The sequence below is a fragment of the Acomys russatus genome, chromosome 20 (genome assembly GCF_903995435.1).
Source record: "Acomys russatus chromosome 20, mAcoRus1.1, whole genome shotgun sequence".
Lineage (NCBI taxonomy): Eukaryota > Metazoa > Chordata > Mammalia > Rodentia > Muridae > Acomys > Acomys russatus.
Window position 1 is genome coordinate 3,287,469 of NC_067156.1, and position 14,099 is coordinate 3,301,567.

Here is a 14,099-nt window from a genome sequence, read left to right on the forward strand (position 1 = left end):
CGCAGAGGAGCTGAAGTAACAACTGTAATTTTAAGATACTTTTATCAATTTTTTTTATTCAAATGGGCTTAATTAAAATTTTCAGAAAGTTTTATCACTCAGCTTTTTATTCAGTTGGGCTTAGTGTCAAGCTTCCCCTGCAGTGTGGACAGTGGGGTGAGTGGAACACGGACCCAGTGCGAGAGAGCACTGTAAGTGAAGTGCTGCCAGGCACGTACGTGACTTTTCTCAGCCACACAATGCTACCCAACACAAGAGGGGGGACTGTGTGGCCATGAATTTAATCACAGCAACCTTGTGTTGTCAAGAGGTGGCCTCAGCAGGAAATACTAGGATATTTTTGATTAGCAAAAAACTTATTACAGCAAGAATGTAGATAAGATATCATAACGCAATTCACGATATTAAATAGTTCAATGTCTCTTCATTAACAGATGCTGAAAATGATGCTGTTTGATTCAGCATTCAAGGTGGAGTCTGTCACCATGTGAACTGTATCAATAAACTTCCCGCAAGCATGAAACGGTGCGTTGTTTTAGTAACATAGCAGGTATACAAACTACCACAACCTTGTCCAGCTCACACATGGACAAGTTCTCTAGAATTCAAATGGCAGTTAACCAGCTGGAGTGCCACCTTCCCACCTTCCCACTCTGCATGCTAGGTAGCTGCGTCTCTGTCTCTCTGGCCCTGGGGACACTTCTGATAATTAAGGATAGCGTTAGGTTACAATATCAGCTGAAATTCTAAAAGCGTTCACATTTTTTGAATATTCTAAAGCTTTTATTTAACATTATAACACTTGTTAACTTCAAGACAATTAACGTAACTTACTAGGAGCTACCTAAGGCTCTTTAGGGCAAGTATCCAGTCTGGGGTTTGGTTGGATAAATACTATGGAGATTACCCCAATTAATGGGGCAAAGCTACTATACAGTAGGTTCCAGTGCCTTGCAAATAGGAAATGTGCAAGGCCTCCTCCTACATAGATTACAATACATGAGTGTAGCTTGATTTCTCTGTGGCATTTGCCACAGAAGTTGAAGCTTAAAGGTTTGTCATTAGATAATGATGTTGATTAAAATCTATTTCTAGGGCATTTTTTTGTGATTTTTTCAGTTCAAACATACAATTTAACCCTGTAAATTCTAATTACAAGGATCACAAGGTGTGCCTTTTCCAGTTTAGAATTGTCAAATCAGGAATTCCTGACTCTGCCCCACCCCCACCCCCGCCCCAGCTGGGTGAGTAAAGTTGAGAGGACTAATTTCCCTAAAAGGCCATCTTACCAATGCAGTTTGTAAAGCAACAGTCTCTACATTTGAGCACATAACACTGTACAGAAAAATTCTAAACATTTCAAAGTTGCACCTAAAACACTCAAGCGTTACAGCATAAAAATATTCAAAATAACTTGATTTTTGGATCACTCTAGAATTCCATAAACTGAATCTTATGCCAGGTTTCAGCCTCCAGCAATGTGGGGATACAAACAGCACCCCAGCCTCTTCTCAACTCCCATGGACAGTGGGACAGTGCTCCAAGGAAGCCGCTGTAGAGCAAAAGGCCTCGTTTACCTAAGCCCTTCCCCAGTACAACCATGCGCCCTGCCCTCTTGGGTGAAAAGCAAATTATAGAGGAGGACAAACCAAGGGAAAATTTTAAAACTTAAGCTTAAGACTTATTTAGATTATTAGCCAAACACCTAGACTTCTCTGTGCTTTAATAAATATCAGGCAAATTGAAGTAGTTTCTGTCCCAGTAGCTGCCAGAGTAAATCCAGTCCTGTGCTCCATTGTAGGGATTAGGGCCTTGATGGAACCACCTGTTCAACGAGAAAGCAAAACTTAGAGAGCAAATGACTTGAAACGCACAGTACTGGTGCTTACTTAGCTCACAGACGTTGGCTCTGTGTGTCACTGGTTTCCTGAGAGACCCTGACTTTTTCTAGTCAGAACATGTATGCACACTATTCCTGAAGGGCAAAAGTCACTATGATTCACAGCAGTACTCAGGACTAAATATTTGTGACCATCCATGAGGAGGCATTCTGTGATGCCATCAGGGGCAAGTGGTTAGCATGAGCACACAGCAGCAACAGTCTGCGCAGCGCTGCAGGGCTCACAGTCTGCACAGCGCTGCAGGGCTCACAGTCTGCACAGTGCTGCAGGGCTCACAGTCTGCACAGCGCTGCAGGGCTCACAGTCTGCACAGTGCTGCAGGGCTCACAGTCTGCACAGTGCTGCAGGGCTCACAGTCTGCACAACGCTGCAGGGCTCACAGTCTGCACAGCGCTGCAGGGCTCACAGTCTGCAGTGCTGCAGGGCTCACAGTCTGCACAGTGCCTGCAGGGCTCACAGTCTGCACAGCGCTGCAGGGCTCACAGTCTGCGCAGCGCTGCAGGGCTCACAGTCTGCACAGTGCTGCAGGGCTCACAGTCTGCGCAGCGCTGCAGGGCTCACAGTCTGCACAGTGCTGCAGGGCTCACAGTCTGCACAGCGCTGCAGGGCTCACAGTCTACACAGCGCTGCAGGACTCACAGTCTGCACAGTGCTGCAGGGCTCACAGTCTGCACAGTGCCTGCAGGGTTCACAGTCTGCACAGCGCTGCAGGGCTCACATGGACCCTCCAAATTCAAGAGCTCCATTTCCCAGGCAAGCTGAACAGCAGAGCACTTACACAGCTGCTGGCTTGAGTTCAAAGGCTATGACTTTTCTCATCTGCTATGCCACATACAACCCAGTGAAATGAATCCAGTCCAAATGTCACTGGGTCTCAATTTAGATTCTTGGGCTACATCTAGCTTTTAACATTTTAACCTGTCTAACTATCAAATGAACTGCCTGAGTCGTTTCCCTATCTCAAAAAAAGTAGCACCCAAGTCAGGTATTAGCACACTAACAGTCCAGCACCTGGCAGCGGTGTTTCTATTGTATTTCAGAGTGTAGGGACCTGGGGTGCATGCAGGCAGGAAGATGAGGAATGGCATAGGTCCTGCCTCTTTGCACACCCATAGCAACTGGCTGCCTGGGTTTTTTGTTTTGTTTTTCAAGACAGGGTCTCTCTGTGTAGCCTTGGCTGTCCTGGACTCACTTTGTAGACCAAGCTGGCCTCGAACTCAGAGATTAGGCTGTCTCTGCCTCCCAGAGTATGGGGGTTATATGCATGCACCACCGCGCCCAGCTCTGCCTGGGTTTTGAACCCACATTTCCTTTACAAGTTCTTTTGCAAAAACTATTATGTGAATAAATCCAAAACACCCATTGGGATAGACACTGTAAGAGCATGCTTGCAAATTATGCCCATATTGGCTTTTACCTTCACTTAATAGCTGAGTCATGGAACAATCGTTACAAGTGATTCTTATTAATAAAACAAGTATTGGGGGTTGGTCTGGTACTATGTATTCTAATGCTAACTACTGGCCCCCAAGATCTGGCTGCTTCCTAGACTGGTGCATTCCCATGTTTTGTGTAAGCCTTGCCTCACTCAATTTAAAGTGATTAGTAAGGAAATGCTAAGCTTGGGATTTGGCAGAAGAAAGGAAGGTGGAGTTTGGGGTTCACAGGTCATGAGGCAAGGGAGGAAAAGGAGGAGAGAGGAGACAGGATCCATGGGTTAGCGTGGGAACGGAGCACATGGCTGATTCAGCGTGGATGGAGGAGATGGAGAACATTAGCAAGAATTTATGGAACTATGGATGGGAGGTGGCCTAAACAGAAATCAGGATAGATGCCGTAGAACTGGGACTCAGGAGGTAAAAGATAGACTTAGGAGCTTAGGTGTCTGTGTCTTTATTGATTAATAGTGGGTTAGATAACCCAGCTGTAATAATTATAGACTAGTAATAAACATTTATTAGGCATACTATTTAAATTAACCACAATAACAAGGGACTACTAAGGAACTCCCAGACTAGTCAAATATCATATATTGCCCAAAATATATTTTTTTTATAATTTATTTTTATTTAATGTGCATTTGTGTTTTGCCTGCATGCATGTCTATGTGAGGATTGCAAATCTTGAAGGTACAGACAGTTGTGAGCTGCCATGTGGGTGCTGGGATTTGAACCCAGGTCCTCTGGAAGAGCAGTCAGTGCTCTTAAACACTGTTCCGTTTCTCTAGCTCCCTGCCCAAAATATTTTCTTAGACCCAAACTCTATCCTAACCTCTTGTGTTTGGAAAAGGCCCTACCTAAATTAGCGATGCATGATAGATGCACACATGAATGATCCTATAATTTACTCACAGACATCAACAAATGAGTGTACTTCCATGCCCAAATCTAGCTCTAGATTGTATCTCCCCTTTTCAACATGAAAGGAATGTTGGATAAGGAAAAAAGACAAATGTGCTCTAACTGATGCCACCTATAATGACTGTAAAAACAGCCACTTTAACTTCTCTTGTCATCAGCACAATTCTTCGCTTTAATCTTTAGAATAATATATCTGGGAATAACACCACCCTGTAGGCCTGGAGCAGATGGACTAGGCGTGGACCCTTGCTCTGTGCCTCAGTGTCTGGTACCCACCCCGTCACTCACACAGCAGCTCACACTGATAGGGCACCCACCTCGTCTTCCAGTCCTCTTCTGATCTGGACCTGGTTTTGCGGGCTGCTCTTTGTTTTTCCTCGAGTCGTTTCTTTTCTTCACTGGCTTGATCTAAAACGAGGCCAATGAAAACACTGGTCATGCAGGGAATGCCAGGCATGGCACTGAAGAGCAACTATAGACAGCCCCGCCCATACGTGCTTGTATTATCTTTACTGTACAGCATTACAGTCAAGATAAAACCCTGACACTGGTGCAGATTGGTGGTACGTCTGGAATCTTAGCTATTTAGAAATTGAGGCAGGAGGATCATAAGTTCCAGGCCACTTTGGGAAACTTAGTAAGATCCTTTCTCAAAAAATGAAAAGGGCTAGAAATATACCCCAATAGTAGAGTATTTACCTAGCATATGTGAAGCCCTAGGTTCAACTCCCAATGTTCTAAACTAGTCACAGGGAGAGCTGGCACCTGACACTGTCATGTCTTTTTGTTGTTGTTGGTGGTTTTTACCTTTTCACTGTTTGAGGATTTCATACATGCTTATAATGTGCTTTCGTCCAACAGCATCTGGCTGCCTCTGCACTTGCCAAAACAAGCATGCTTGTTTGAAGGCCACACACGTTAGGCTAAAGTGCATCAATGAAAACTTAGTAGAAAAACTGAATAAAAGTGAAATTATTGAAAATTCTGAGTGAGCTCTCAAAGATCTCCTTTAGTCCATTCCTAAGTATTTCGAACAACTTCATGCAATGCCTTTGCTGCCTCTCTGTGGAGAACGACCCTGGATGAGAACTTTAACCTGATAGCCACACAGTAGAGTAGATGGTTTGTACCACCCAGGCTGTCCTGCACATGCTAAGACTGGGCTGCAGCCATAGCCTCCAGAGGCACCGCCCTTTTTGAGACTGAATGAGTCAACAGACGTTTCACATTCTAAGATTAAATGTGTTATTGAAGAGGAAGCCATACTCTTATTTTTTTTTTTTTAAAGGAGAGATAAGGGATATTTTCATCTTTTTCTCTCTTTAAGATTTATTTACTTATTATGTATACAGTACTCTGCCTGCATGTACACCAACATGCCAGAAGAGGGCATTAGATCACATTATAGATGGTTGTGAGCCACCATGTGGCTGCTGGGAATTGAACTCAGGACCTCTAAAAGAGCAGCCAGTGCTCTTAACCTCTGAGCCATCTCTTCAGCCCAGCCATACTCCTTTTATGAGGCTCAGAAGGTGAATTTTGGACTATACAGTGAACTTTGTAGATTATAGTTGAAAGCTGCTAAGTGCCCTTTGGCACACCTCTAGCCGTACACAGAGTTAACAGTGAGTACCGCCCGAGTAATGAATTTGAGCTTAAGACTTCCAGATTTAAAAGCAAAGCTGCCAGATTTTAACGCAGTAGTCTTTAGCAGCTAAAGGCCTGAGTCCCACAGCCATGCTGGAAGGCTCCTTACCTATTTCTCCGTTCTCCATGGCTCTGATGTCAGGCCGCAGCCTACAGTCAGTCTTGGGGATTACACTCTCCATCTCCTTGTCTATTTCATTCAAAACCATGGCAAAGCTGGTAAAATTATACATCTGAAACAGAGCCAAGAAAGCTAGTCAACACCTACCAAAGCATGACAGAAAGCCCCTATGAAGAGGTCATCTACTCTGGGGTATCACCTCCTGTGGCACTCATGTGGGTCAGCCTTTCTCAGATGACACGGTTAAAAGCCTCCATCTAAACTCACACCATCCCCTGGACACTCAGATTACAGCAGACCTCACAGCGACTTTGTATACTATGTTTCCTTCATTAAAGTCACATCCTGCTGGGTCTGGAGGGTCTACACTGATCAGCTGCATCAATCTGTTTAACAAGGCCTTGTCTTACCTCAGAGTCTCTCTGAGACCCCCAGTAAAGCTCTATCCAGAACACTTTGCAACTTAACCAAGTGCCCTCGGGATAAGGTATGTGACATATGGGAGGCAGCAGGAGAAAACGAAAAGATCTTGAGCCCTGATGCCTGGCAAAGGGCACCATACAAGCTGGATAATTCAGCAAGACGGAGCTCACCTGAGCAGAGTTGGGAGGCCTCGGGGCTATCCGCCACAGGAGCACACTTCCAGGGATAACGAATACACTCTCAGAATCTGGCACTGGCATCTCATCAGACTCCTCAGATGAGCTTGTCTAGAAGGCCAAGGAAGGTTTTTTAAATATGCAACTCTGTGCTCTGAAGACTGAGCGAGGTCTCACACCACACACAACAGAGCTGAAACTCCTTGTCCATAAAGCATCTTTCCAAAAGGTCAGCCAGAGACTGAGGCATGTGTAGGCACACAGCCCAGGGCACAAGACTCTGAAAGGACTTAGCTTCCGTGGTTTCCAGGGCGATCCCTGGAGCCCCATGCTGTCTATAAATCACCCCTGCACTTTTCGTCACCTGTTAGTGGAAAGAGCATCCCGTGCCCTCCAAAGCAACATGGCCAGTCCCCTAGATGCAAAGCAGCAAGGAGATTGACAGCCTCCAGCTAGTTGGAGTAAGTGGAGGAATCCTGGGGCCACAGCATAAGGAGTTAACCAAACACAAGCTCCTGAAGCAGAAGTGGTCACGGGCTTGTGAGACACCTGGAGGCAGGATGAGGCGCTCACAGGCTGCACATGGGGCCACAGGTGAAGCGGGACACAGACTGCAGGACTTCTGCCATGAATGACAAAAGCTGGGTATTTGGGCCTCTAAGCCTTACTCCAGTTCCTGTGTTTGTATTCAAGGCATTGTTACCCCTATCTTTCTTTACTACAGGGTTTTGCATTTTTAAAGTTTCTAGTCTTTTAAACTCAAAATGAATATTTACTGAGGAAGTTTGAAATGCTCAGGGTTAGAATGCAGAGTGCTACAGGGACGGTCTGACAACCTGAAAGTTACACACTGAAGGCACAGACAACACATTCACACAGGAGAGAGGCAAAAGCCAACATGTGACAACGAAAGCTTTACATACTAGGCCTCTCAACTAAATTCATCAATGACACAGAGCCAGCAGGGTTCCTCGATGCAGCTGATAAAAAAAGAGAATTTACAAAAATGACAGGAGAAAAAGGAACCCAGGGTTTCCTTTGCCTACCTCCCCACAGGCCAGATTTCTGCTACTCACTATTTAATCCGTGCTGATCAGACCTGTGAGAAGCTGTTAGCATCGTAACAGAAAATATAAAGAACTCAAAGATTTGGAAAGCTCAGTCAACACAGTGGAACACGCAGCAAGGTGTGGTGTGGTGCCAAGGAAAGTGGCCTGGAGCACAGGAGCATTTCAGGTCAGCAACAGCAGCAGCCCACCGGAGGGAGAGAGCAGACCAGGGTAGAAGTTTGAGGGGAAGGCTGCTTTTCTCCAAAGCATGGAACATATAAGTATTTTCTGGAATTTGACCAGAGTCCTTTGCTGTCCACACAAGTATACCAAGGAAGTTGTATTTGCCAAGCTCCTCCTCGTAGTGGAGCTGTGGCCATGCAATCTGTGTCATTGACTCGGGATTCTGGGGCGTGTCCTTCTTCAACCCACTAAAGTTTCCTGTAAAGGGAAGTGGGCTCACCTTGCAGAGGCGACACATGAGGTGATACGCACTCCGAGGTAAAGGGAAGGACTAAAGGGTATCAAAGCTGCCTGTTCCAGCCACACACAAAACCAGCCCTCAGGCCCAAGGCTAGCTCCTAACTTACAAAGGCACAAACAAACAAGCGTGCCATCCACCCCTGAGGAAAATAAGAGCTCTTGGAACCTTTTCATGTCTAAGAATTACTCGAGAGATGAGAAGAAGTGGAGATTTTCATGTGCAGTGAGACAAGCTGTCTTTTGATAGGTACCACACCTGTCTTTTCTCACATGGATGAGCTAGGTTACACACCCATGCGTGCCGTGAAAGTAGGAGTGGGCTATTTAGGAGGAGGAGGGTGATGAGGCAGTAAATATGATATCTGTTATGTATGTGTGGAGATGTCAAAAGAAAACCTATCTCTTCGTAAGCTAATCAAAGGATTTTTTTTTTTTTTAAACAAAGAAGAAAGAAACAGCAACAAGCCCCAGGCTTGTGATTTGGAGGGTCTGAGTCTGGGGACTGAGTGTGAGTTAGGACTTGGAGCCTGCACGTTCGGTGAGCTCTTAGACAGTGTCCGGCTTGTAGATAGGGCATCCTTGGAGCAAAAAGCACTTCATCCTCACGGAGAGACTCTAGCACAGACCACTCCTCATCTAGCAAAGATATGCTACCAGGTTACCCATTTTTAGAGGTGACATCAGAGGCCAGGGGTTGGAATGACCTGAGCAGTGATGGTTTCTCCCCCAGTGTCCCTGTTTCTCCTGGCCAGGCTCCAAAGAAGTATTTTCTGTTCCTATAGGCACACTCTTTAGCCCTCAAAAACTCTGACTGCAGGAAGGGGACACAAGTAAGTCTGCAGAATGCCAAAGCATGCCTGTGGCCAGGCAGCAAGCCTTCTGTTTGCTGGTGACTGGGACAAAGAAAGTTCCACAAACAGCCTGAACTGTGTGTGATGCCTTAACATCAGTGACTTGGTGACTGAGAACAAAGGTGAGTGGCTATTTTGGAGTAAAGATCACCTACTTGGACCATTTATACCTCTAACCCACAAGAGCAGGGGAAACCTACTGCTGTGTCATTGAGATGGGCACCAGCTTTCCAAAGCAACACCAATCAAGTGGGTGCTCCACACAGAAGTGAGACACTGCCACAGCCACTAGAGGCTCAGGCCTGGTGCTTTCCACTCAGGAGGACAGAATCGTTCACAAGCTGCAAGAAGTCCCCACGAGTTAGAAGTACTGCCACACTGGGCCCCAGGGACAGGTGGCCCTGGAAGGGTCTGCACACATGCAAGCAGCCATGACCGGCACCACCTGCAGCGCTTACCTGCTTGCTATTCTTCTTCTCTTCTGTGTTTTTCTTATCGTTTTTTTTGTAAGCGTCGAAAGTGGCAGGGTCTACGCTATATAGGCACTCGGTCCACTTCCCATAGAGAGCACAGAGCTTCTTTTTGCTAACAAGAGGAAGTGCAGTTAATCACCAGATAAGCACATGCTGTGCTACAATTAAGTGTTAGCATATCTTTAGAAGTCCAGCCTTTAAGAAATAGGTATGTTCTGCAGAAGACTTTACTGTTATTAGAATGCCTGTTTACCAGGCAGCACACCTTAACATCAACATCTAAATAATAATCTGTAGCCAACACTAAAAAAACGCAAGAAAACCACCTTACCTTTTGTCTTGTATGTAGCCTTCAACTTTGTGTAATTCCTTGCCAAAAAGACCACATGGCTTAAAATTCAACACACACTTGTCCCCAGTCCTATGAAGGAAAGGGTAAATTGACATGACGAGCAATGCCAAGGAAGCAGTCGAGCACAGTAAGTGGGGCCTTCCTGGTGGCAGCTACTGTTCACTGACTTTCCATCCCCATCGGAGTCCCCAAGGGCTTGCTGTCCTCAGGCGCCATCAGTACTGCCCACACAAGGGACAGCTCGGAGGCACTCCCAGCGAATGAGTCTGGGCCTGAGTGTGAGTTAGAAGTTGGAGCTGCAAATGAGGGACAGAATCTGAACTGACTTTTCAAGGAACTCCACACTCCTCTCACTTTATGCACCATAGAGGAACACAAAACAAACACAACGGGCAGCAGGCTGATACTGGAAGGCAGCACTAAGGAGGCGCAGGGTCCACCCAGTCTGTGCTATACAAAAATGCTGCAGACATTATTAAATGGAAAGGCTCCCCGTTCTTACTCCCATCGGTAGTGATGACGAGAAGAGCACACGTGGGGACCTAAGAGCGCCTTACTTGTGGTTTATGATCTCCACATTGCCGTACTGCTCAATCCAGAGTTTGCCCACGATGATGTTGTGCACACAGCAGGTGGGGTTTGTCCATGTGTATGCTTCATTGTGTCTACAAAACAGCCCCAAACCCACATTAGTAGCTGAGAAGAGCCATTTTGTCTAAAGCATTAATTTGTTTCAAGTCATTGATATTGTTTAGGATAACAAACCAGGCTGGGGAGCCAGCTCGGTGGTTTAAGGGCCTGCTGCACACACATGAGGTACCGAGTTCGATCCCCAGCACCTGTGTGAAGGCAGTGCAGATCTGTAAAGCCCAGAAATGCAAGCAGGCAGACAGAAGGCAGTGAGAGATACTCTCTGCCTAATAGGATAAAAGAAGACACCTGATAGCTACCTTTGGCCTAAACACACACACACACACACACACACACACACACACACACAAGAACACACCACTGATGTTAGCTCACAGTAAAACGAGTATTACCTGCCCATTCTTACTGCTTTAAGTTATAAGCTATACACAAGTTGAATATCCCTAATTCAGAAATTCAGCCTCCCAAACATTTGCATACGGACACAAAACTCAAAAGGCTTTTGATTTCAGAACACTTGCATATTGGGCTTTCAGATGGCATTTTCTTTTAACTGTTAAGATCTACACAGACATTCTAAATGCTCCTAAATATGGAATAGTGGTGTCCCAAGCCATTCTGAAAAGGAATATTCAACCTGTATATCACTCAAAAGTTTAGTGAAACATGAGCAGTAAAGTTAGAGGTAGAAAATAAAAATGAAGGTCCATTTGGCATTTTCCAGAAAAGGTGCCTCCCAGACTACCCCAAACCAACCCAGACCCCAAGGCGTATAATGGCATATCCTTTGCTTTGGGTCTCTGTAAAGTATTTCAGGGCGTTGTTATTTTTTGGATACTAACCCTTTGTTAGGTATATGACTTCCAATAGTCTGTAGGTTATCTTTCAGACCCTGAATATTCAGGGTAATTCTGAGAAAGCTTGAAAGTTAATTGAGTTTTTAAACTAGTCTTTTGTGTACTGCGCTTTTTGTACTGTATTTATACACGAGATCTGTACCTGATACAAACTTCTGGGGTTTTCTGTTCACCCCCAAACGCTTTCCAGTTTGCCTTTCTTAGTCTGTGATCCCTACTGACCATGTCTCGCTAGAGCCCATTTCCAGACTCTTCCACGCTTACGCCAGCAATGTGTCTCAGAACAGCTGCGAATCTGGTCACCTCTGAGCATCTTACTTCTGCCCCTTTTCAAAATTGTCAGTAGTGTTAGTTGTTCTGTTTCATTTGTTTTTTCATACAAATTTAGAATAAACTACTTTTTGCCTACAGAAAACCATGCAGGGCTTAGGAGACAGCTCAAAAGCACTTGTTATAGATGAAAGGGCTGGAGTCTGCAACCTGACACCCATAAACACCAGGTGGGGACAGCCTTCCTGTTATCTTAGCATGCAAGAGGCAGAGACAAGGGGTCTCTCGGGTGTGCTGGCTGACTAGGTCACCTAAATAAGTGAGCTCTGGGTTCCATAGGGGAACCACTCCCCTCAGTGATCAAGGAAGGAACTGATGTCAGCCTTTGGCCTCCACATACATGGCCACAAACACATGTGGGAACCAGAATACACATGCATCTCACACACACAAACATAACACCATCACCATCATCACAGACGGTGGCCGGTTTTACGGAGACTACCTGTAGGTAAGTGGAACACCACAGGTGGACACAGCCCCCCATCATGGTGCTCTCAGCACCCAGCCCTGCATTTCTCACTGACTTCATGGTGCTCCTGAGTCTGTCCCAGTCTTTGGGGTTCCCTTGCTATGTTTTTCAGTTCTACAATGCACCAAAATACTTTCATTTCTGTTCATCTGAGTGCTCATCTTTATCCCTGCAACAGTAGTGACAGCTATTTCTAACGCTGATGCTAATCTCCGTACAGTACTGGGTCATCCTGGGGTCAGAGACTGTCGGCTGCCCTTTCACTGTGAGGGGTTGAGGTTTTTTTCAGTTTCTTAGTAAAGCCAAATACTCTGAATTGTATTCTGAATACTTGAGTTTTATGAGATGTGCTGTTCTCTTTGAATCTGGAAGCAATTAACATGATGTCAGGGGCATGAGCCCTGACCCTCCTCTGTGGGCTCTGACTTGGAGTCACTCCAGCATTCAAAGCCTTTGTAAGGCTCCTCTGATCCAACCCCCACTGCACTGCTATGCAGGGACTGTGGCTTAGGCCACCCAGTGTGCAGATCTCAGTGCCTTTGGTGTACCATTTGGAGTAAATGCCAAGGGCAGGGGTTGGCTAAGGAAAGGAATGGTCCCTTCCCTCTGTGCTTCAGGATACCACTTCCACCCTTAAACTGGGCTTTGCATTCTCGGTGGATGTTCCCAATAGCTGGGCCGGCCTTACACCTTTACCCAGTACCTGACCTACCACTGAGCGTTTCCTCAGTCTCAGCTACGGGAGCTGCAGCAGAGGACCTGGCACTCGCTATGGGAAAAGGCTAGGAGGTCAAACAAGAGACTTTTCAGTATGTGAGGGGCTCCTTCCAGGATCTCTAAGGAAAGAAAAGAGGGTCTCTTGGACCCTCTCCTGTTTGCCTCAAATGCCACTTTGCTATGTCAGCACAATGTGAGACTCGTGACAAGGAGAACATGTAACACCAGGAATCTCACTGCCAAGCTGGTCTTGAGGGTTTGCCTTCTCTTCCCAATCTGCTCTCCTTCATGTCTGTCCTTACTGTAGAGAGTCCTAGAATGTTGGTTTGTGGCTCCTGCCCAGGGTTTCCAGTCCCAGTCAGCAGGTGCGGGGAGGGAGGAGCATACATGCGTTTACTTAGAACTGCCTTAGACTTTAGGGTTAATCCTGCGGAAGCCAGCTCCCAACCAACTGAATGTTTATCACACAACTGTCACTTCAATTTCTTTCAGGGTGCATTAGCTTACAAGGACCCTTTAAACAAAACGTGGGCACCATGCTATCCCGACAGCTAGATTCGTAAGAACTGGCATGGAGCTGATCCTGCCTGTCTGACACTGGTCCACACACAGTAAACACCAAGGACATTTTACCCTGAGCAGCCTGATTAACAGTGGCTACTCCCATGCTTCAGGAAATCTTTCACACGGGGGCAGGAAGTACACACTCGCTAACACCGTCTCACTTAGGTTCATCAGCTGGAGCAGCATGGCCAGGTCTGTGTGCAGACATACAGGCAGGGACACGAGAGAAAGGCTGCTGTGGCCAGGTCTGTGTGCAGACACACCAGCAGGGACACGAGAGAAAGGCTGCTGTGGCCAGGTCTGTGTGCAGACACAGAGGCAGGGACACGAGAGAAGAGGCTGCTGTGGACTTACTCTAAGAGCTCCAGGGTGATGGTTCCTTTAGGCTCTGCTTCTACACTCTTACCCCAAAACTTCAGTTTGGGGTAAATCGAGCCATGGAAGATGAAATCATTGTTTAGTCCTTCTGCGTGGAATGCGCTGATTGGGGGATGATGGCTAACCTGTTCCGAGATGAGTCTAAATCCAAGGTCATCTCTTCACATTAAAAGAAAAAAGAAAAATGCATCGTTGCAGTTATGCGTCATTGCATTTGTTATAATATTTAGGAAAAAGTTTAATTAAAAAAAAAAACAATCTTTTACTATCATCCTCACTACAGTACAACCTGAC

General features: G+C 46.0%; 1 protein-coding gene across 7 annotated transcripts in view; it reads right to left on the bottom strand.

The window, feature by feature from the left end:
* Nucleotides 1–604: 604 nt before the first annotated feature.
* Osbpl1a (oxysterol binding protein like 1A) overlaps nucleotides 605–14,099 on the bottom strand; it is a 194,093-nt gene continuing 180,598 nt past the window's right edge. For 3 of the 7 annotated variants that reach the window (XM_051163740.1, XM_051163743.1, XM_051163744.1), the window contains 8 exons: nucleotides 13,782–13,964; nucleotides 10,394–10,501; nucleotides 9,816–9,905; nucleotides 9,470–9,596; nucleotides 6,623–6,739; nucleotides 6,018–6,141; nucleotides 4,579–4,669; nucleotides 612–1,825 (listed from right to left, as the gene is read on the bottom strand). In XM_051163740.1, the coding sequence (XP_051019697.1) occupies nucleotides 1,723–1,825; nucleotides 4,579–4,669; nucleotides 6,018–6,141; nucleotides 6,623–6,739; nucleotides 9,470–9,596; nucleotides 9,816–9,905; nucleotides 10,394–10,501; nucleotides 13,782–13,964 (943 nt within the window). In that variant the 3' untranslated portion in view covers nucleotides 612–1,722. Of the gene's footprint in view, nucleotides 1,826–4,578; nucleotides 4,670–6,017; nucleotides 6,142–6,622; nucleotides 6,740–9,469; nucleotides 9,597–9,815; nucleotides 9,906–10,393; nucleotides 10,502–13,781; nucleotides 13,965–14,099 lie in introns of all 7 variants that reach the window. The other 4 variants (XM_051163742.1, XM_051163745.1, XM_051163741.1 and 1 more) reach the window with 2 other exon arrangements.